Source organism: Caloenas nicobarica, chromosome 14 (assembly GCF_036013445.1).
Source record: "Caloenas nicobarica isolate bCalNic1 chromosome 14, bCalNic1.hap1, whole genome shotgun sequence".
In the NCBI taxonomy this organism is placed as follows: Eukaryota; Metazoa; Chordata; class Aves; order Columbiformes; family Columbidae; genus Caloenas; species Caloenas nicobarica.
Genome location: NC_088258.1, coordinates 3,999,547 through 4,022,605, shown reverse-complemented (window position 1 = coordinate 4,022,605; position 23,059 = coordinate 3,999,547). Strand labels below are relative to the sequence as shown.

Genomic DNA, 23,059 nt, shown 5'->3' with positions numbered 1-23,059 from the left:
ACCTGACTGCACTGTGAGCAAGATACAGCTCTGGGGCTGTTTCCCACCTTCAGGGGAGCCTGCAGAGGGTTGCGTTGGTTACCCCGGTTCTGTCTAATGCAAACCAAGCCTCCCCTGAGCCCTGGCTCCTGGGCAGGGGGGAGTAAGGAGTGCATGCAGCCTGCCCAGGGGCTCCAGACAGCCCATTTCCAGCCCTACAAACCTGCTGAGCTCTGTGGGGGATGATCAGACCAACACACCTACTTGATTCAAAGCCAAGTGAATCACCACCAGCCCTATGGGGCCCTGAGCCTTTGCTCACCTGCCTGGTACAGCCGAGTCGGTGGCAGGAGGGCTGCATCGCTCCCAGTCCCTGCTGGAACCGCACCCTGCGCCGCTTGGCACGAGCATGGCCGAGCAGAGAAGCAAAAGGCACAAGTGTCTCGGCGAAGGTCTGTCTTACCCTAGAAAAGGCAGGCCAGGCTGCGTTGAAATCCACTAGTGGAGTGTTTCCCCTGCATGGATTATTTCGACATCTCTCTCCTTCTGCAAAGTGTAAGACTAAGCACAGAAACCAAAACTACAGCGATGAAGTAGCTGCGGTTTAATTAAGGCCAACCTTGTTAAGCATCCCTTTTTTTAGCATCACAATCCTCGGAGCACTATTGCTTGGAGATGCCATGTGAACATCTGATCTGCTGCCAGAGCCCGGTCCGTGCTGGTTTAAGCGCAGGGTGTGATGTAGGGCTTTGTGGCAGGCTGTCTTCATAGGATTCAGCTGAACTAGGTCTCGGTACCTGTCTATATGTGGAAATCAGGTCGGGTTTATCCCATTAATGTTGCTAAAAGCACAGTGAGGATGTGGCAGGCAGGAGGCCGGGTGTGCAGGGTCGGGCCAGCCGCACGGTGGAGCTGCCACCTCGGCTCTGGTGACACCGTTGCTGTTGGCAGCAGATAGCAGAGCTGTTTCTGGGACATTCAGGACTGACCTTCCACAGGGAGCCTTTTGCTGCTCGTCATCACCCGTCGGCACGTCAGCAAGCACAGACTTCTGAGATGCTTTGAGCTGGGCAGAACACAGGGCGGCCGCACAACGGCCTGGCAAAGCGGGAGGGAGAGGACCAGGACACAGTGCCAAGATCTTGTTTGTCTGAGTCAGTGTCAGCTTGTTCAGGTCCCAGGTGGCACAAACCCACCATTCCCAGCTCGCAGGGACCAGGGGCAGAAGCACTAACCTGGCCATAGCCCCTTGGAGACGGCAACAGCTCCTGCCTGGGGAGATTCTCCACTTGTGAATGCCCCGCGCTGCTGGGTCAGCCCCCAGGACCTTCTGCCAGGATCGTGGTGCCAGAGCCAGGCAATAAATCTGCTGCATGAGCAAGGCTGAGCGAGCCCTTTTCTTCCGGGGGCTCCCCCCAGGATTCGGGGAACTGCTGGTGGTGTCAGCCCTTTGCTGCAGCTGCTTCACATCCCCAAGCAGGTCTGGGGGCAGCATGAGTGTAGCCCAGCAGCAAAGCACTTGATTTTGGGCATGATACCAGGGAACTTAACTCCTAGCAAGCTGTCCTGCTTTGCATTCTGCTCCTGGGTACTTGTGCTGCTTTTACCACCCCCAGAGCTGAGCACCCTTCTCCAGCCTGATGTGCCAGCACCTCAGGTGGCCACTGCCACAGCAAAGCCCAGGCCTGTCCCACATGCTGATCTTTAAATCCAAAAGGTGTTTCAAGCCTTTTGCCTGCCAGCATGGGAGACCGTGCAGGGCTGTCAGCCCAGAGGAAAGGAGGAGCCTGCCCACAGCCCCCATGGGGGGAGCACCCCGTGTCTGCCCCCTGCCAGAGGGGACCAAGGAACAGCAAAGCTCCTGGGAAGGATGATGCCGTACAAGATGAGGCCAGGCGATCAGGAAGGATGCTCCCAGCCCGTGCAGTGGGAGAAGCGTGCACCACCCTTTGTGTCCTTTCATCCACTGCAGCACAGGGGGAACGCGTCAAAAAGCAAATTGAGGGCAGCTGTGGAGTCCTGGTCCCTCTGTCTTGCCCTCCGGGCTCCCCGAGGTCAGCCTTAACCAGAGCTGCACCTTCAAGCTGCTGCAGAAGGACCCTCGTACCACAAGGACTAGGAGGAAGAGGAGCTGGAAGTGATTTTTTTGGCTATTTCCATGTCCGACTTGGCAACCAGAAACCGCAGCTTCTTCCCTCCGGAGCGGATGAGATCCACCGCGCTGCAGAGAACAGCAGCAGGGAGAGAGGTGAGTCCTGGCTCCCCGCAGGCCAGCAGCCCCCCGGGAGCCTGCCAGGTCACAGACATTTGCAAAACACCCCCCATTTGCAGAACACCTGCCCCCTCTGCTCTGTGCCTGCTCGGTGTTACAGGCAGGGCCCGTTTCTCTTCTGCGTGTAGCTTTACGGGCTGCTTGGCCTTCAAGCAAGCGCTGCCAGGACGAGGGCAAATGAGCCCTGAGCTGCCCTGTGGACACCTGGACTCTGCCAAATGTTTTCTTCAGCTTCTGCTCCCTCTTCCAAACCCCTCCGCCCAGCTGCCTTCCCCTTTTCCCGGTGTGCCGGTAGTACCTTTGGTAGTCAGCCCCGATGAGACTGGTGCCGTTGACAGCCAGGATGCGGTCCCCGATGGAGAGCCTGCCGTCGGCAGCCGCGGGGCCGTCCTCGATCAGGGTGCGGATGTAGATCCCCGGGGAGCAGAGAGGAGTGTGCTGTCGGCAGGGAAAGGCGGTGAGTGACCAGCAAGGACAGAGGGGACGCGAAAGTTTTGCCGTCCCAAAGGGCTGGCCTCCCAGGAAGGGTGACTCTCCCCCCCCGATGCCAGGTGAGACCCTGGAGGCACTGGGGACCATGTCACTGACTATATCAAGAAGGAAAAACGAGCATTCAGTTTTATATCGATTTATACACAGAAAGGAGCGGAGGGGTGGGGGGCAATCTTTTCTTCTTCAATTTAATTAAGAGTAAAGCATCATCAGCCTGCAGCCGTCTTGGGATGGGAGCCCTTAGTTCACGGCTGTCCCCAGGGCTTGGTGATGCCCTGTTTCCCACTGACTCATGCGCTGCTGTGAAAGGCCACTTCGTAAGATGATCCATGGCACTAAACCAGATTGACACATCGCCTTATGCAAGAGCAGTGAGTGCCGTCACTGGCGGGGCTGTTCTGGCACCCCACAAGTCTCCCTGTTCCCCTCTGCATCCCTTGCCACCCGCTGAAGGGTGGAGAAAAGACCTCAGCTGAGTCATTTTCCTTCCACAAGAGTGTTGAGCCTCTTTGCTCTCTTCAGCTGCAGGACAGCTGTGCTGGATTTTGCATGTCTCTTTTGCCCAGAGAGGTGGTGGATGCCCCATCCCTGGAGACACCCCAGGCCAGGCTGGACGGGGCTCTGAGCAACCTGAGCTGGTGCAGATGTCCCCGCTCATGGTGGGGTGGCACTGGGGGAGGTTTAAAGATCCTTTCCAACCCAAACTGTTCTCTGATTCTATGTGCAGCACGGTAATCCAGGAGCAGAGATCTGCTCCTCCCCAGTGACTGCTCTGTGCCTTACTTTCCCCAATAAAAGCAGCCTAGCTCCCATATGAAGCTATCTGATTCTTTGTTGGCTTTTCTTGGGGTATAAAACATGTTCCACATGTCCCACTTCAGCTACCTGGAGGGGCATCAGCCCTGTCCCCACCATCAGTGCAAACTCACCAAGCCATCGATCAGCCCCATCCCCAGCCCGATGGGTCCTCTCTCCAGCTCCACCACGAAGACGTAGCAGAAGTCATCGGTGGCAGAGCTGCGGCTGGAAGACTCTGGCGTGGGGTAGTCGTAGGGGCTCGGTGAGCATCCTGGCAGCAGAGAGACTGGCTTTACCACTCTGGCATCACCCAAACCCAGCCTTACACCCTCCCACAGAAAACTGCCCCCCCCAAAAGCCCATCGAAGCTGACCTCAGGCTGGTTTTCTGCCCGGGCAGGAGCTGAGTGAGATGCTTCATTTGCTCTCACCTGTCCTGTCCAAGCACTGACAGGTCCATGCAGCAAACACCCTCCTGCCCAAGTCCTGCACCCCGCAAAGCAGGGCAGCATCCGTTTTCGGTACCTTCGGGGGTGCCGCCTTTGGTGCCGTTCATCCCGTTCCTCCGGGGCTCCTGCAGCCCCTTCCCGGTGCCCTGTGGGGACTCCGGGCTCCCGCAGTCAAAGTTCAGGGGGGTGGTGGGTGGCGTCAGCAGGCAGGAGGGGTCTGTGGGTGATGTGCCAGCTTTGGGGGCCAGACCCCTGCCCAGCTGCAGCTGCTGGAGCTTCTCCTGGAGCTGCGGCTCGCCGGTGGGCTGCTCGCAGGGGCAGCCGTTGGTGGCCAGGCAAAGCGGGGGGGCCCATTCTGCCTCCGGCTCGGCGCAGCCCCCCAGGGAGCCGTGGTCCTCCTGGGTGATGATCCCCAGGGCAGCAGGTGGGCTCTCGCTCACCTCCAGGACTTCAGGCGTTGCACGTGCCTCTTTCTATAGAAGGAAAAAAATACCCTGTGTGACCCCCCCGACAGGTGCTTTTCACACCCTACCTGCACCCCACCACCCTGTCTGCTTTGCTGGTGGCTCCAGCTGAAACCTTGGCAATTCGGACACCGTCAGGGCTGGTCCTGGCTTCCCAGCACAAATCCCAGACCACAGTTTTCTGGCCAGGACCGTGCTGGGAACGCTCACAGCCAGCCAAGGAGGGCACTCCTGGTCATGTCACTGCTGGGGGATCTCTTTGGAGGGGGACACTGGGGGAGCACAGCTCCTTCCGTGGCTCCAGAGCCGGGTGATGCGGCGACAGGAGGAGACAGCGATGCCTGTGGGTGCTGCAATGGATGGGGAGAGGAGAGGGGGTCCTGCTGGCGGGACATTCTCCCCCAGGAGCTGGAGATGAATGGCAGTTTAGCTCAGCACCTCTAGCACATCTTGCCCTTCCTGTGCTTTATAGGCATTAGCTAATTAGTGCTTTTGCTCAAGCCTGCCTGGCTACGTGGGGACAGGCAGAGCAGGGGAACATGCAGGGAGAAGGGGAGCTCTGCCTGCAGACACCCCCCCTTCATCCCTCCTTCCCACTAACAAGATTGCTGGGACCAGCCCGTCCTTCCTGCTCCCTGGGCTGGGATTAGCAGCACTAATCCTGCCGGCAGCTCTGCAGGAGGGCATCGCCACGGCTGCAGGCAAGGGCACTGGGCTTGGAGGGGACCCGAGACCCTCCTGCCCACCCAGGAGAGGAACAGCCGCCCCCGTGGGGTACCTTTGGGGGTGCTGAGCCCGGCCCCATGCCGGTGTGGGGGCTCTTGCTCTGCAGGCTCCAGAGGAAGTGGCGGATGTAGAGGAGGTGCCGGTAGATGTTGTCATCCAACGTCTCCACCTCCAGGTCCACTTTGAAGCCCCCGCTGGGCAGGATGATGGGTGGGTGGTTGTCAAAGGACTCCAGCATCTCATCTGGAAGATGGAGGGAGGGAGGCTAGTGCTGGTCCTGGCTGCACCCTGCTCCTGCCTCCCGACTTTCAGCCACTCTCCCAGGGGGATCAGGGACATGTTGAGCTTCCGAGAGCAGCAACCCTCACTTGGGAACGCAGAGAAAGCCCCAAGCCCTTCTGAGCATCCTTTGCAACAACCAAATTGCCATGGTTATTCCTGATCGCTGCAGTTACTACAGGAGCCTCAGGGAGGAGAAGGGAATTGCCTGTTTGGGTTGCACATAAAAACCTTGGAGGGGACCCGCAGGTGATCACAGCAGCGCTGAGTGCGAAGCCAAGGGGCTCACCGGGTTGGGAGGCGGGCGGGTTCTCGTCCTCGCCAGGCTGCCATGCTGTGATACAGCCCACGTCCATCACCGCCTGGCACTGGCTCAGCACCCGGTGCAGCTGCGCGGGGCTCAGCGCCGGGAACTCGGCTCGCAGGGTCGGCCAGGTCATCTGGGTGAGGAGACAGAGCGCGGGGTGAGCGGCAGAGCCGAGGAGCCGCTTTCTCTGGGGAGCAGGAGCTCACGAGGGAAAAGCTGAGCAAGACGCAGCGAGCCTGAGCATCCCCTCCGCGTTACTGCCCACCCACGGACCTGCCACCCCGGGAAGGGGCAGCTGGTGACAGCAGGAGAAAACACCTTGTTGTGGGGGATGATCCCCTAGTATGGGGCGTTTCTTTCTGCAGATACTGCAATAAAGGCAAAAAAGTCATATTGCAGTATAAGCACAAGATTTTCACAGTCCATTCTGAATCATTACTAAGCTGGCACTGCTACACTCAGGAAAACTTACAGAAGAGTGAGAAAGGCAATCTGAGGATAATTTAGGAAGAATGATTAAAATAGCTGAGTTTGTACTTGAAATTCAGCTTGGGATGTCTGTTTTCAACCATGTTCAACTCTGTAAAATCAGAGAATGGTCAGATATTTGGTGGCTCTGTCAGAGTCAACACACACTTTTCAAATACTTGCTGACATTTTATGATCAACATTTTCGTGTTTAGTAAAAACGAAAGAAGGGACATATCCCTGCAGGGACACCCAAGCACTGAGCGGGGTCTCTCCTGCCCGTGCCCATCCTGATGCCACGAGCCCCCGGCCAAGCACCCCTCACCTGGACCAGCTGGGAGCCGGGCATGGCCAGCAGGTTGGCCACGCTGGCAAGTTTGGCGAAGAACTGCTGAGCGAGCTGCTCGAAGCCGGCGCCGCGCAGCCAGTCCAGGAGCAGCCGCACGCTGGCCCGGAGCTTCACCCCCTGCGACCAGTGGAAGCAGCTGAGAGAGGAGCCTGAGGAAGCACAGAATCACGGAACGGTTGGGGTTGGAAGGGGCCTCTGGAGATCATCCAGTCCAACCCACCTACTAAAGCAGGTTCGCCTACAGTAGATTTCACAGGAATGTGTCCAGGTGGGTTTTGAAAGTGCTCAGGGAAGGAGACACCACAACCTCTCTAGGCAGCCTGTTCCAAGGCTCTGGCACCTCAAAGCAGAGAAGTTTCTCCTCACGTTTGGATGGAACCTCCTATGCCCCTGTCATTGGGCACCACTGAAAAGAGTCTGGCCCCATCCTCTTGACACCCACCCTTGGGATATTTCTAAATATTGATAAGATCCCCTCTCAGCTTCTCTTCTCCAGGCTGAACAGCCCCAGCTCTCTCAGCCTTTCCTCCTGAGAAAGATGCTCCAGACCCCTCCACATCTTCGTAACTCACCACTGGACTCCCTCCAGTAATTCCTTGTCCTTCTTAAACTGGGGAGCCCAGATGGCAAAGCATCCATTAGCGCATGTGTGGGGAAACAGCCCCATAGCTAGAGCCCAGCCCCTGCCCCAAAGCAGCAAAATAAATGGAGGTTAATGTCCCCAGCATCCTATAGCTGTAACTCCTGGTGGTGGCTGGACCTCACCTGGCACTTACAGGGGCTGCCGTGTTAACGAGGGCTAATGAGCACCCCTTTTACAAAGCTGCAGGAGTTTATTAATGAGCTGCCCCTCTAAATGCTCTCGGCGTCCTCTGCTCAGGCTCAAAAGGGCAGCGCTCTGGTGGGGGTGAGGATGGGGTGTGTGTGGGGTTAAATCCCTCCTGGGAATGGGGACAGCAGCTGAGTCTGTGCTTGTACCCCCCCCAAAACGGTGCTGAGACCGGCCCATCTCCAGCCCGCTCTCTCTGTATCCCAAGGTGGCACTGGGATGGACTGGAGGCTCTCTCAAAGGGCTTGTTCCCTACAGGTAGGTGTCTGAGGAGGACCAACCCTTGTCCAGGAGCTGGTTGAAGAGCAGCGTGTTGGAGAAGAAGAAGAGGTAGGCGAACATCTGGGAGGTGATCTCGGGGTGCACTTCATACTGGCGGAGCAGATCCAGCGCCGCCTGGTAGATGAGCACGACCCTGCGGAGCTCCTCGGGCAGCGGGGACGCCCGCCAGCTCTCCCGGCACTCGCTCTGGAAGGGGTTGCACTCCAGCAGCGCCGGGAGCGACACGTACAGACACTGCAGGGAGAGCGGCAACTTCACAGCAGACTGATTTTTTGGGTTGTTTTCTTTTTGCATGAGCCAAACCCTTCTGACCCCATCATCTCCACAAGCCAAACAAACCCCGTTGGTGCTGCTCTGGCGAGGGGCTGATCCTGCTTACCCCCCCGCCTCAACGCGCTCTGGTGTTGCGCAAGTGTTTAAAAAATATATGTATATAAATATGTTTGTTGCTTTTAGCAGTTGGAGGTGGCAGCATGGGACGGCTCAGCTGAATGGATCTGAAAACTGCTCTGAACCAGGGCAGTGGTCGACCAGCTGGGCTTGGGGATGAAAAAATAGTCAGGACCAATGGGGATGACCTTTCATAGAATCACAGAATGTCCTGAGTCAGAAGGGACCCACAAGGATCATCGAGTCCAACTCCTGTCCCTGCATAGGACACCCCCAAAATTCACACCATGTGTCTGAGGGCACTGTCCAATTGCTTCTTGAACACTGTCAGGCTTGGGGCTGTGACACCTCCCTGGGGAGCCTGTTCCAGTGCTCCAGCACTCTCTGGGACCTTTCCCCATTGCCTTAATGGGAGAGCAGCACCCAGCACCCACCTCTGCTGAGGCTCAGGGGGAGGTGAGGGTGCTGGGGAGCTGGGTGCTGCTCTGGCGGAACGGTGCAGGAGCAACCCCTATGTCCCCGTGTGCTGATGCCAGCGCACAGGCAGCTTTTTCTCCTGCCTCACACTGCCCGCTCTGTTCCCTGCTCCCGATGTTGCTCGGCTCTCACCGTCCAACGGCGACGGTCCAGGGGCCCCTTTCCATCGCGCCCTGAATCGCACCATTATGCTGCGCTGGCCAGAGCCAAGCAGCTCTCCCCAAACGCCTCCCTCGAGCCGCTGCACTGCAGGCAGGGAAACACACCGCAGTAAGTCAATACTTTTCCTGGGCTGCGACCAAAACATCGGGGCACTTCAGCCCAAAGGAAAACACCTCGGCGTGATGCAACTGCCAAAAAGTAAAAGCTTAAAAAAAATAAAAATAAGGCTTCTGCACAGCCTAAGAGCTGCTGGGGATGCTCGTGCTGGCCCTGTGGGTTGTTGCGACCTCCCTGTGGAGCACATACCTTGGAGATGTAGTAGACGCACTGCTGGAAGGTGTACATGATCACCTCCTCCAGCACCGTCATCGCCTCCTCGCTGGCAGTGATGGTCGAGGAGAACAGAGATTCCTTGGAGCCTGCAGGGCGGAGAGGAGGATGGGGGAGCAAACCCACAGAGTAAGGTGTGCTGAATTCCCCGCTCCCCAAATCCCTGGAGTGGGGGTTATTAGTGCTCCCTGGCTGACATCACCACCATAGCATTCCTCAATGGGGACAGACGCTCTTCTTGTCCCCAAGCGCCCGCCTGCCGTCCCCCACAGCTCACAGCGCTGCAGCACAGTGGGCTCTGCCCCGCCAGCAGCCCAGGGCTGCAGCCTCGTTCCAACAGCCTGGCCTATGGACATTTTAACTTGCTGCCTAGATCAGAGATTTCTGAAGCTGATTTAATCCTTTTTTTTTTTCTTTTTTTTTTTTTTTTTTTTCCTGGTATTAATGCTGGCAAGCCATTCTGCAAGGCTGCCTGCAAATCCAGGTGCCCCCACAGCATCCTCGGGGACACAAAGCCACCCTGCCATGGTGGAAAGGGGGTGGTCGGCTGCCAACATGACACAACCCGGCCCCGAAGCCCAGCAGCGCCATGGCACGATGCAAGGCTGCTCCTCCCGTACAGATTAATGACCCCAGCCTGCACCACAGAGACACCCCTGCCGATGAGGATTACGGGAGGTTAAAGGAGCATCTCGGGGCACTGACCACCACTTGCAACAAGGGATTAGCGGAGAAAAGTCACTTTGGCTGGAGAAACAAGCAGGGCGCTGGGTCCAGCCTTACCTTTGACATCCAGCTGCTCCTCCATGCTCTGGATGTAGGTGGGTGATTTCTGCTGGATGAAGTACAGGACCTCGATGGCATTGGCCATCCAGAAGAGGATGTGCTGCAGGTCTGGGAGAAGGTCTGCGATGGTGAAGCGGGACAAGGTGGCGGGGTCCTGGCTGGGGACACACAGCAGGCATTATGGTTGCTGCTCCTTGGCATCCCCATTCAAGTTTTTGGGGAGAAAACAGCCAGCCTGGGGCAATGCCAGAGAGTTTCTGCATCCCCTCACTCTCAATCCCAGCACCCCGCTTAGGAAGACCCTTTACAAGCAAAAATCTGGTGGTTCCTGCTCTGTGGGATGGCAAAGGGGACCCTGTCCGAGACTGGGCTGGCCAAGTGCCACCTGGCCTTTGTGGGGTGCCACTTTTGGGGGAGACTGCCCCTAATACAGCTGAACTGCAGTAGTCATGGCAGAAGAGCAGTTCTCCCCAAGAAGTACGTGCTGCTCCTGCCAGCTCTGGACGACTAAACCCAGCCCGCCTGCCCTGGGCTGTTCAAAAATAAAGCAAAATAAATAAAGAGCATCTGGGAAGTTTCTCAACTGCTGAACTGCTTTCTCCTGCTACAGAAAAAGCCTGGGAAGCATCCTCAGAGCTTGGCCTCAAGGAGAGCTCACAGCAAGCACAAACAGTTTCTCCAGATGCTGCTTTGGAGCCTGGATTTTGGAAATGACTGGGAAGCCAGACTCACACCTCACCAGGAGCCAGCCCCCCGCATGCTGTGATGGCCCCAAAGTGGTCCTCCCCACCCCAGAACACCACGTGCCACCGTCCCTGGATGCACACATGCAATGCCAGCCCCATCCTTGCTCCATGGGGGGTCTTCCACATGAACGGGGTGAGACCCTGCACCGAGGCCATCCCTGCTACGAAGCAACAGGTGCAAAGTCTTGGCCAGGTCTTGGATCAGAGAGGACCCCAGAGCTGCTGCAGGTCTTATTCCCTTATGAGCTCGCCCACTTTTCCAGCCCCACACATTCCCAAGCAAGGCCCTTGCAGGCACCGTGGTGAAAGGACCAGGGAGCTGAATGCATGGGATTGAGCAGGAAAATTCAGTTTATATTGGTGCCACCAGGCTGGGTGGGTGGTTTTAGCCAGCCATGGACTCCCCTCACTCACAGAGAAGAACTGGGTTGAAATCTCTCTGTTTTGGGGCAAAACAAGGAAGGGCAGCAGGTCGCACTTACTGCTGGGACTGCTTCTCAGCCAGCTCCCGCGTCCGCTCCTGGGCAGGGAGAGAAGGGAAAAGCAACATGAAAACCAGCGGGACAGGGTGGCACGAGCATCACCCCGACCAGCACTCACTGCCGCTGGGGGCCAGACTGGGAGAAGCCTCTGGGGGGGGGTCCATCAACACCCCCACCCCACCAACACCCCCATCCCACCGCCAACTGACCCACACTGTCCTCTGGATCATTTTGGCCACTTTGAGCAGCAGCTGCCCGAAGTCACCCGGCTCGAAGCTGGTGGCCGAGTGCTGGATGCAGAGGCAGAGCAAGAAGGCGGGTGTCAGCTTGTGGTCGTCCCCCCCTGGCTCAATCAGGGTCATGATCCGCCGCAGGAGCACGTCCTCAGCCGCCGGCTCGAACTCCAGCTGCAGCTTTCTGCGGGGAGCCCTGGGGCCGCTGGCGGGTGAGGGGTCCCGCTTTTTGGTGGCAGAGTCCCTCTCCTTCATCAGGCTGCCGCACGCCCCGCAGACAGGGGCACCGTCCGGGACAGCGGGGTGCAGGGCGCGCAGCCTCAGCAGGGTCTGCGCTGGCAGCGGCTGAGCCTTCATGGGGTCCTTGTAGAGGAGCAGGTAGTAGAGACCGAGGGAGAGGAGGTCCCCGTGCTGCAGCACGACCGTCCAGGTCACCTCGGTGAAGTTGACGGAGACGCTGGCACCGGTGATGGGCTCCAGCACCAGTTTCTCCTCCAAGCGATGTCGGGAAGGTCGGAGCTTCCTGATGGTGCAGTGCAGGGGCAAGATGTCGGGGGCCGACAAGCTGATGCTGGGTTTGCTCGCCTGCGTTCGCTGGCCCACCGTGTGCTGCTCGCGGTTCAGCAGGTAAACCAAGCTGTCCTGCCAAGGGGGGAGACACGGCATGAATAGGGGATGGGGGGGAAGGAGCCCTCCTCCCTGCCATGCAGTGGGTGCTGCAGCCTCCCGCTGTCCCCGGCTGTCCCCTCGCCCGCTGCACCTTTGCACGGCAGAAAGACGTTTCTCTGTTTTCCTCGCTGCCGAGCAGGACAGCAGCCATCCTCGCTTTGGGCACGCTAATTAACGGGCACAGTAACTTTGGCCATGCAGTCAATAGGGCTGCTTTGGGCAGAGGAATCTCTCCCTCCACCTCTCACACCCCTGCCCCTTCCCACAGCTGCTTTTCCTTCTCACTTTTTCCCCCCAGACTGCAGTGCTGCCTGCATCCCCCTGCCCGGGGGAGGATGGTGGGACCCCAGGCAGAGAAGCCATTCCCTGCCCTGCCTCTCCCCCAGCCTGCCCGCATGCCCTGAAGCGTCTCATGTAACCACCCGTGCCTCAGTTTCCCCAACTGGACTAACAGGATGGCTGCAGGGGGATGAGGGCTGCAGTGGCAATGTCACCCTGCCGGTAAGCCTGGAACAGCCAGATCCTCAACGAGGATAAAGTAGCCATTAAGTACAAAAGCCATCCCAGTCCTTTCCATTTCTTCAAGTGCCTCCAGCACTGGGGAGCATGGGCTCCCACACACGCTGTCTCCTTGCTGCCTCATTACATTTGCCACTAATGAAGCAGCCAGACGGGGAATGGGGCAGCCCAGCCATCGCCCGCAAAACTGAATCTCCCTGATGCCAGGGCAGGGATGCTGTTGCGGGGCTTTCTCTGGGGCACCGCCCGGGGGTGGTGGGTCCTGGGTCCACGCGCCCCCTCTTGAGGACAGGCTTGGGGACAAGCTTGGGGATACGGCTGCAAGTCCCAAGCTGGCACCGCTCCGTCTTCTAAAAGATGCTCTTCCGCGCCACCCACCCCCCCTTACCCCAGCAGCTCCGGCCATGCCAGCGGGCCCCCTTTCCCCGGGCTTTGGGGGGGTGGGAGGAAAGCGAGGGGGTGCCGGGGGGTGCAGGGGGTGAGCGCGGTGCTTACATGCTGCTGGCTGTAGCCCTGCAGGAGCAGGAGGTGCGGGGACTGGTAGAGGGAGTACCGCATGCTGCTGCCGCCGCTCCGCGCCGCCGCCGGGCTCCCGGGCAGGGTGGAGCAGTGCCGGGGGAGCCGCTCCCCGGTCCCGGCCCCGGTCCCAGTCCCGGTCCCGGTCCGCCGAACCGGGCAGCCCAGGCTGGTCTCGCTGAGGCTGCGCCGCAGGGCCGGGGGGGGCCCGCGCCGTTCAGCCCCCGCCGGCGGCCGCCGGGCCCCCCGCGCCCGGTGCCGCTGCAGCTTCCGCGCTTGAGCGTTGATGCCTGCGAGATGGGGCGGGGGGAGAGGGCAGCGTTCAGCACCCCCCGCTACCGCCGCCACCTCCTGGCACCCCCGCAGCCGCAGCACCCCACAGCTGGGGGGATGCTGCAGCGTGGGAGTGGGGATGGAGCAGCTAAAAGGCCTCCCCGGGACCACACACTCTCCCCGGTCCCCTGCCCTCCCCAAAGGGTGACGCCAGGACACCAAAGTGGGGAATTTTGTGCCCTAATGCCATCATCAAAAAGGGGTCGCCCCAGCCCACCCCAGCCCCCAAACCCCGCTGACCGGGGGGCAGCAGGGCTGGGTTCAGAGTCTGCAGCATCCCGCACGCACCCCGGCCAGGGCTGGGGAGGTGGAGACAAAATCTGTGCTAAAAAGAAATTTAGCTCAATGCTTGCCAAAAAAAAAAAAAGAACCTGGATGCTGCTTTCAGGCCTTCAGCACTCAGTGGCCGGCAGCAAGCAGGAGCTGCAGGGAGCCCCCCTGGTCCCCCCCAGGCATCAGCCAGGCATGAGAGCTGTGAGCTGCAGTGGAGCCTGCCTGCCCGCCTGTCTGCCTGCTGCAGGAGCAAGCTGTAATTAACTTTTCCCAAGCATCAATTCAAGCAAAGCCGTCTGCAAGACTAATGGGAGCTGGAGTGAAAGAACAGGCCTGGCCGAGCTGCAAAGCAGCCCCTTGCGTGATATCCCCATCCCCTCCTGCTACAAGCATGGCTTGAGCTCTGCACGAAAAAATAAGAAATTGCAGGTCCGATGGGCGATGCTCGTACCTTGAGTGGGCAGCCTTCTGCGAGAAGGTCGCTGGCATTCAGGCACGATGAAGAAAAGGGAAAAAAATCAAAAGGATTTTCTTGTGGTAGCAGCACTGCAGCTGCATCGGTGCAACACGGAGCCAGAGCTCCGCTCACAGCTCGGCCGACTGGCGAGCAGGCTTCGGCCAGCAAGATTTGGGGACAGCCAGCGGGATTTGGGGACAGCAGAGCAGAGAGCCTAGTGCCCAGGCTGCTTAAAGGGACATTCGCAAGCTCAGACCTAAAAAAAACACAATGTCATCTGCCTTATTTGGTGAGGAATGGGCTGTCAGTTCTGAAATACATTTTTGTGTTTGTTTGTTTTAAATCGAGCACTCCTTTGCTGGGAAAACGAAAGAGATAGGGATGAGGATGGGGGGGGAGAGAAGGAGAAAATAGCCCCTGCTGTTTACATGCCTTGGGATTAGGGCAAGGCACGGCCAAACCGCCCCAAGCGGTCCAGTGCCCCGCATCCTTCTTAAAAAGGCAATTGGCCCTGCTCACGTCCCCATCACGGCCAGCAGCACGGCATGGGACGCTTGTGTCCTGCAGATGTGAAATCCAGGGGGGTGCAACAAGCCTGTCCAGGCAGGAGCGCAGCCCAAGCCACTGGGGATTCCAAAGGCCACCCCAAAATGTGTCTGCAGGCTCCCTCCAGGAGCCCCATCCCCAACCCACAGCATGGAAATGGGCCAAAGAAATGAAGGATGGCGATGCAGGTCCCAGCCCAGCTGGGGAGAATGGAGGTGGAGAGGGGCCGGATCCTGGGGAGCAGCTGTTGCTGGAGCTCATTGCACTGGGAGGGAGCAGGGGCTCCCAGAACTGGGGTCCCACTGCCCAGAAAACACGCCATCACCGGTTCCTTATCTAGGGGAAAGGAAGCTTCTGTATTTATTTTGTGCAGGAAAAAGGAGCTTTTTTACTGCTGATAGAGCCCCTGTCACAGGCTCCCCACTAACCCCGGAGCTGCGCTGGAAAGATAAACACGGCTCTTTTCCTGAGCAAAACAAAGTCCCTCCATAAAACAGGTTATTTTTTTTTCAGTCCTCTGGAACGGTTTTCTCCTCCTGAGCGTGTGCAGGTTATTCAACCCAAAACGCTTTGTGAGCATCCCTGACACAGCGCAGCCGGGGCAGAGCTGGCAGCTGCTGAAGCCGCATGGTGATGGGGATGGGAAGGGGGCTGGATCGTACCCTGTCCCTTAGGGAGAGCTGGGCACCCCGGGCAGGGACGCCGCGCACACCCAGGCCAGCATCCACTGGTCCCCACCACGCTGCTGCCTCTAAACCCATCCTGCATCCCAGGGGAAAACCTGCCGGTTGTGGTACCCGGGATCTTGGCTGGGATCCGCCTCTTTTTCAGCCTAGGAAAGAGGTTCCCTTTTCCTGGCTGAGAAATAAATCAGTCAATAAATAATTCCATGGGCCCCAGGGGAAAAAAAAAAAAAACACCACAACAAAAAAACCCCAACACACTTTGAATTTACCCAGAAGGGGCCAACACTGCGTGAGTCCTTCCTCATGTTATTGCTAAGCAGACCCTGCAGGGAATCCTCCCTGGAGACAGTTGTGCTAAGGTATATCAAAGCCAGATCCTCAGAAGTACCTGGCAGAGTATCTTTTAATATAACAGCCTTAACTCCTAAGTTTCTCAAGGTATGCAAGTCATTTAGCCTCCTGTCTCCCAGAAAAAACTCCAGGAAGCTCAGGACATGGTGCAAAATAGGGCTGCTTAGGAAGATGAATGCCATAAAGATGTCAAGTGCTGCACCTTGTCCCAGCACCCTCCTGTTTATGGGTGTTTTCCCTGGATGTTCCCTCATCTCTCCCCAGAAAGAACAGTGCTGGGGTGGCAGTGAGGGAGGGTATCAGCCTTGTTTATTGCGGAGATGCTCCACCTGTGCAGCTAAGTAGTGAGGAGTGAGTGGCTTCCTCTCCAGTGGAAAGCAGCTAATAAACTAATTAGGATAATGAGTAACCGAGCAGATAAAACTCTCAAGCTATTTGGTAAGAGGTCACGGATGGGGAGCCTTTTCCCCAGCTCAGCAGCAGGGCAGGCAGCGATGCTCCAGCCAGTGTGACACCAGTGGTCCCAGTGATGCCCTGAGTAGGGAAGGGCCCTGCAGGTATTTATTTCCCTGGGGATCTTGCTTTGCAACATCCCTCCCTTTTTTTTTTTTTTTTTTTTTTTTTTTTTTTTTTTTTTTTTTTTAACCTCAGGGAGCCACAAGCCTGAAGTCCCTTTATTTTTGCACAGATGTTGCACTTCCCACACCAGCACCCCACCACCCTGGGCAGGGGACCTCTGCCAGCTGGAGGTTGGTGACAAGGGTGACCCTAGTGGAGTCAGTCCCTATCACACCAGGAGTTTTGTGTCTTTTTTTTTTTAGACTGCTGGGTGTGGGGAAAGCAGATGCCTTCCCCCAGACATGCTGCATCACTCCCATCCATCCCTGGCAGCTTGTGGATGGGGTGGGACAGTGTGGTCCCAGCCCCGCAGCATCGCTTTGGGCAGTGCCACTGGCACAAGGTGAGACAGGTGACAGAGCCCCTGGTGCCATCAAAAGAAAGGGCTGCAGGAGTGAGATTTTAACGGATGAGACAAAAAAAGGCCTGTGTAGTCTGCAGAGCAGACAGCCTAAATAAACGCGGGTGTGGGTTTTCTGTCTCGGAAGAGCTTGGTCAGCTATGGAAAATGCCTAAAGGTTAAAAAATGGAGAATTTCCACCACCCCACCCAGGAGTGCTGAAACAAATGATGCGATATCTATGCTGAAAGCATAATGGGCTTATTTCCAGATGCAGGGCACGTGATTCAGTCGGGAACTGCTCCTCCATCAGAAATCACCAAAGGATGCCAAGCCCAGACCAGCTCGGTGCTGCCCACTCCCCTGGCCTGTGTGGGAGCCTCCCCCTCCCCGCGGCTGCCAGCCCACCCAGGTCACGGGTGGGAATGCCGCTTCCTGCAGCCGAGGGGGAGAATTTGAGGCCAATGTGACCTTGGGTTCAGGCAGGGAGCTGCCATGTGGCCCTCCACGCCACATGCTATAGCCATCGCGCTTGGATCTTGCCCTTTTCTCTATTCAGAAGAAGCTGGTTTTAGAGTCACTGCTTTCCCAAAGTGCTTAATGGTTCTCTGATCCTGGCTGGAAAAAGAGCTGGAGAGAAGAACATCCACCTCTGCAGCTCCCTCCGTGGCCCGAGCCTGTTTCTTTCCATTGACATCACACGTGCAGCGAGCTGGGACCGATCCCGCAGTGTCCCCTCCCTGAGCAAGGGACAAGGACTGGACACAGGGAGGGGTTTGCCCAGTAGTTCTGTGTGATCTTTAGGTTATTTCTGACAATCACAATCTCTCCCTACAGGTGTGAGGAACCGCTCAGTGCCCATCCCAGCAAAACCCCTCGGTCGACACCTCCTGAGTCTGATCCAGACCCCTCCGTCAGCAGGTCAGACCCATCAAGGGCATCATGCAATTTAAAAACCTGATTTAAAACCTTTCTGCCCTTGTCCTCGTGGGGTTTTTATCTGAGGGCAGAAGGAAAACTTCATTACTGTGTGCTGGGGTCCCTTATTAACCTGCTGGTTCCTAATGATGCACTTATCTCCTGCCAGCCCTGGACTCGAACAGGCACCTTGAGGGGGCTCTCCTACCCTACGCTGTTCTCTCTTCATCAGCTTTTCATTTTGCTTAGTTGCTCCTGCAGATTTTCCCAGGGTGTCTGGCCTGGGGGATGCCCATGGGGAGATCGGGGTACAGGGGAGCGGGGCAGTGCTGTGCCAAGGATGCCACGATGCCGGTTCAGTGATGGGAAGAGCAGGCAACACTGATAGTCTCACCTGTCCTGCTCAGCCACAAGGTGGGGTTTGGTATGAACCCCTAGACTGGCTGGGGTAAATATCTGAGGTTGCCAGTACCAAATTTGTGCAGGAGAGCACTGGGTAGCAGCTCTACCCAGGAGCCTTGCAGCTAAAATGTAGTTACCCTCCCACTTGCACCATGCCCCCCTGTGCCCAAAACACCTGCAAAAGCTGCTGGTGGGGGGTGCATCTCCCGCAGGCAGCTCAGGGGGGTCGCAACTCCCCAAACCCTCTCCCTGCCCTGCGCCCAGCTCTGACCTGCAGTGGTGGTGTCCACATCCCTGGCCGCCAGCTCCTCCACCTCCGCTCTCTTGCGCAGCTCCAGCCGCCGCGAGAAACCTTCCCTGGGCTTCCAGAGATCCTGGATGAGCAGCGGCTTCTCATGGTCACCCAGGACCCTCAGTCCCTCCGTCTGCCACCGTTTCTCAGGACCCTCGAACTTCCCGATGACGTCGCACAAGGCGTACTGCCCGGCGCTGAGCTGGCTCAGCCCGTAGCGCTCCAGGGCTTCCTTCACCAGCTCCCGCGCGCCCGAGCTGCCCGTCGCCAAAACGCTCTTGTAGTTGGTGCCTGCACAGATGTTGCCCCCGAAAATCTTCAGGATGCCGGGGGCCGAGAGCTGGGTGGAGAGCTCGGCTGGATCATCCTCACCAGCTGCCGGGGAAGCAGAGGCTGAGCTCCGATCCTTGTAGCTCAGCGTTCGGTACAAGACTTGGGAGAAAATCCGGCTCTGGCGCTTCAACCGGTTCTTGGATGGTGGAGCCATGGTGGAGGAGGACCCATAAAACATCATGCATGAGGTTGTCATGGGGCGCAGCTGGGCAGGGAAGAGGAAAAAAGGGAAAAATCAGCAGTTCGGAGGCCAGATGTGCAGCACGGAAGAGCAAGCAGGAACTGGCTGGTGGCCACAGAGGAGCCACTGTCACCTCCAAGGTGGAAAGGGACAGCAGCGAGGGACATTCCCCTTGTGCAACCCAGAACACCAGCGGCCAAGCTCAGCCGGGCTCCTTGGCATCAGCACAGTTACCTCAGGATGGATTTGTCCCTGAATACATAGCCTGGAGTGATCCCAAATTTCTACATCATGTGTATTAATAGGTCCCTCTTGCCCAAGCAAAATGCAGGAGGAGAGCAGAGCTCAGCGGGACTTGGTGGGGCCCATCCTGCTCGGGAGCCAAGGCGTCAGCAGTTACTTACACTAACGAGTTTATGGAGCAATCCCATTTTTTTTTTTTTTAGAGGTGAAACAGAAAGCTCAAGTGCAAATTCAATCACTCTGAGGTCACCGCTAAATGCTTTTGCTCACGGAGAGGCACAGGGTGAAAATGGGCTTTAATTAGCCTTTCTAAAAATGTCCTGACTCTGGCAAATCTCTTGGCTGTCGCTAGTTTGCGGAGGATGTTAAAGCACGCTGTGGCATTGCTGACAACGCTGCCCTTGTCACATTAGCCAGGGCAGGGCTGCTCGGGGCAGCAACTGGAGGAGATGTGGCCATGGCCAAGCAACCGCTCCTGCTGCACCTCGGTCCCCAGGAACGGGCTGGAAACCACGACGCTGTGCTGGCTACCGGCAGACAATGGTCCTGCCCAATGTCACTGCCGACATCTGGGGCCAGCTCTGAAATTGCATCCTGGATGCACAAATACCTGACGCTTGCACGGTGCTAACGCTGCCGACTGCACCACACACCGCTGATGGGAAAGGTCCGGAAGGAGAATTTGAGTGTTTCTGCTTGGGACAGGACAGGGATTTCCCTCACTTCCAGATTTATAATGTGCAGGGAACAGGCACAGTCAGGGACTTGGTGCATACACAGGGGACCCCCAAAATTTCCCACCCGCTATCAGAGCGCTTTGATGCAGCCGTCGGCTCAATCCAGCTGTGCACGGCCGGGGAGATGTGGGTGCTGGCAGCTTTCTGCATCTGCAGGCCTGTCTCACTTGGGCAGGATCTCACAGCCTGAGCAAACCCAGCGCTATCAGGCAGAATGATGTCGGCCCTGGAAAGTCTCCAAACCACCATCTAATTCAGGAAGAAAAAGCGTCCCTGCTGCTAATGGAAGAGGTCACCTTCTAACCCAGAAACAACTTCCCTGCTGTGCACCAAGGATGTCTGCAGGGCATGCACCCTCCCAGCCCAGGACGAGAGGCCCATTGAATGCTGCCGATGAGGAAACTGAGGCACCAGCAAGAACTCAGGCTGCAGGACGTGTCTGGGAGCTGTGCCACCCTGCGATGCTGCTGCACCTCAAGTCACCATTTTCCCACTAGGACTGTAAAAATGCCAGGGTTTGTTCTTTTTCCCAACCCACCAGCTCCAAAAGCGAGGATGCAGCCGTTGTCTGGGTGCTGCAGGGCAGTTGCCCCAGCCCCGGCGCATCACTGCTGTCTGGCTCACTGAAACTGGGCTTTGCCATCAGCCTGAAAAGCAGAGCTTAGTGTCTTGTGTTTGGTACCTCTCCAGCTGAGCATTTGCCCCAACAGCTTCACCACAACTCGCTGGATTTGGGGAAGGCTGTTCCTGCTCCCACCTTGCAACTGGGGAAACTGAGGCAGGGATGGGCTTAAAGCTACAACTCTCCCCACACTGCTGCTGCTGCTCCTCCAGCTGAGCCTGGAGCTGCTTCTCCCACTGGGGACATCACCTGGTGTCTGCTGTGTGACACCTCCTGGGAGTGACCCAACCTGGGGAGCAGGTCAGGGCACTGGCAGACAGTTGGGTTCAAGAACAGCTTCCCCAGGCTATTAGCACGGCCCCGCCAGCCCTCATTAACATCGGGCAGAGGAAAAACTACACCAGTGTCCCTAGGAGACCTTGCCATCAAGGATGCAAAAGACAAAATTTGTCATCAAATCACTGTTTTCAGTTCTTGGATTTAATTTCCTCCACCTCCAGCACAAAGGGAAACCTTTTAACATCTGCTGCTGGTAAAATCATTCCTCCAAGTCCACCTCACAGACAGAGATACCATCCTCACTTCTCGCAGGTCCCTGCCTGGTTTTGAATATGTTATTTATAGCTCAGCTATTTTCCTGCTCTTTCCATTGAATGCAGCTCCTACAGAGTGCAGCAGCAAAGACATTTCACAGGGAAAAAATATGAAGCCTGGACTGCGAGAAGCTTCTAGCCTGGTCCCCCTGTTATTCAACATCTGGAGCAACACAAGCGTGATTTCACCAGGCACCAGCCTCAGCCACCTGAGAAATCACAGCCCTATCCTGAAGACAGAGTAATACATGATCTTAATCCCTTGAAGGACTTGAATGGACATGATAAGATGATACTGAGATGGGCTCTTCCTGCATCTGAATGTTCAGGCATGATAGTCACAGGCGTCTCCTAGGAGGGTAAAGAGAAAGCCATGCCTGCACCTATGGAGGTATGACCCAGACTTTCCAAAAAGTTCCTTTCTTCAGCATTCAGTGACATCTTCTCTGCTAACGACTACACAGGAATTAGCCAAAACTCTGTGATTGCCTCCCCGCGGAATCTCTGTCAGGTATCCTCCACCTCCTCGCACGCGTGCCTGGCCACGCCAAAACCTGCTGTTTTCCTTGGCTAGCACCGTCTGAATTTATTCTGCAGAGCTATGACAAACGCTTTTGGTATTCGCGTGGCCACCACATGTCCTTCCATCACCACAACCGACTCTGCAACCGCCGGGGACTTTCCTGTGGGCTCCAAAGTTCCTGCTCCCACCGTGGGTGAGCAGCTCCTTCCCTCTGCCCCCACCCAGCGCACATGCAAACCTCCCCTTACCTTGCCATCCTTCTCACATGCCTTTTCTCCTTCCATTCATCCTCTTCCTCAAAACGGTCCTTCCCCCGTGTCACACATTGTCCCAGGCGGGTGTCTGTCACGTCTCTGCAAGAGGAAGAGGAGGAGCAGTCCGGGGCTGCTCACAGTGCGGTGGCTTTGGAGGGCTCAGCGATGCTGCGATTCTGCTCCTGACACGCATCACGTTTGCACGCAGGCTACTGAGCCACATATATATCCCCTATAGCTCAGCACCGCACTATATTCCCACGCCTCAAACTAAACAGTCCAATCGCTTGCTGCAGTTGAGGGCTGCTGGCTCCTGGGGACCCACAGAGGACACACGGCTGGTGATGAGCACGTTTGCACATGTTCATCCAGCCACAGCAGGAACACAGAAGCCCTGGGACGGGGGAGATGGAGGAAGAGCAAACCCCACCATGGTGATGTCCACCAGCAGCATCTACCCCATCGCGAAGAGCCTGGGAGAGAACAGCTATAGGAGAAGAAACTCTGCTGTAGAAGAAAGGTGAAGGGGAGGAGGTGGGACCAGCAACAACCTCATGACCTTTATCTCCTCCTCCCAAGCACACATGTCCCTGAGGACACCAGGCTGGAGACCCTCTCGCCCGCAGCTGGATAATGAGTCCTGGACCAGCTCCTTCCCTCAGTGGCCACAGCACGCTGGGATTCTCACCGAGATCTGTTTTTCCTGAATTTCAGTCTGTTTTGCTGGACATCAAGGACAGCCACCACGCGCTGTCCCCTCGCCCACCCAGCACCGATCTGCAAGAACCTGATCAGTGATAACCCAAAAAGAAAGGAGGAAAAAAAAAAAAAAGCACCTGCAAAGTGCCTGCAGTGATTTCATGGGTGTTTCTCAGAAAGAGCTGGCAGGGCACAAGAAATACTCTTTTCCATGGCTCCGCCGTGATTAAAAACAAAAGCGCCAACTAATTAAATCACCTAATCAGGGCCTCAGTGTGGGTTCGATCCAGTCCCTCTTGCTGGGGCGATAGGAGAAACCTTCCACAAGGTGACGGGTCGTGACGCGAAATGCAAAGAGATGCTGAACCCACCTCTGCTGCTCACCGTTTCTTCCGATAATTAATCGCTCTCACCAGTTAAATATTTATGCCTTATTTCCACTGTGTCTGCCTTCAGTTGCCAGACATTGATTCTTGTCGTGCTTTTCTCTGCTCAATTAACAAGCTCTTGGCCACCATGTATTTTCTCGTCTATGAGAGTATTTAGATGCTTTAATCAAGCCCCCCTCGTTCTTCTTTGATTTATGAGTAGACTGACTGGATGGCCACCTCATCTCTCACTGTAGGACATTTTCTGTGGCCACTTGGTCCCTCCC

The 23,059-nt window shown here is 56.9% G+C and overlaps 1 protein-coding gene across 1 annotated transcript; it reads right to left on the bottom strand.

The window, feature by feature from the left end:
• Window positions 1-505: 505 nt before the first annotated feature.
• RADIL (Rap associating with DIL domain) lies at window positions 506-21,787 on the bottom strand. The gene is made up of 15 exons (XM_065644688.1): window positions 21,700-21,787; window positions 18,199-18,757; window positions 12,983-13,293; window positions 11,276-11,941; window positions 11,067-11,104; window positions 9,836-9,996; window positions 9,029-9,141; window positions 7,693-7,927; window positions 6,559-6,731; window positions 5,748-5,898; window positions 5,232-5,422; window positions 4,066-4,462; window positions 3,673-3,812; window positions 2,550-2,689; window positions 506-2,200 (listed from the first exon to the last, which is right to left on the bottom strand). Exons 1-15 carry the CDS (start codon window positions 21,733-21,735, stop codon window positions 2,095-2,097), a joined length of 3,417 nt encoding a protein of 1,138 aa, XP_065500760.1. The 5' UTR covers window positions 21,736-21,787; the 3' UTR covers window positions 506-2,094.
• Between the last annotated feature and the right edge of the window lie 1,272 nt (window positions 21,788-23,059).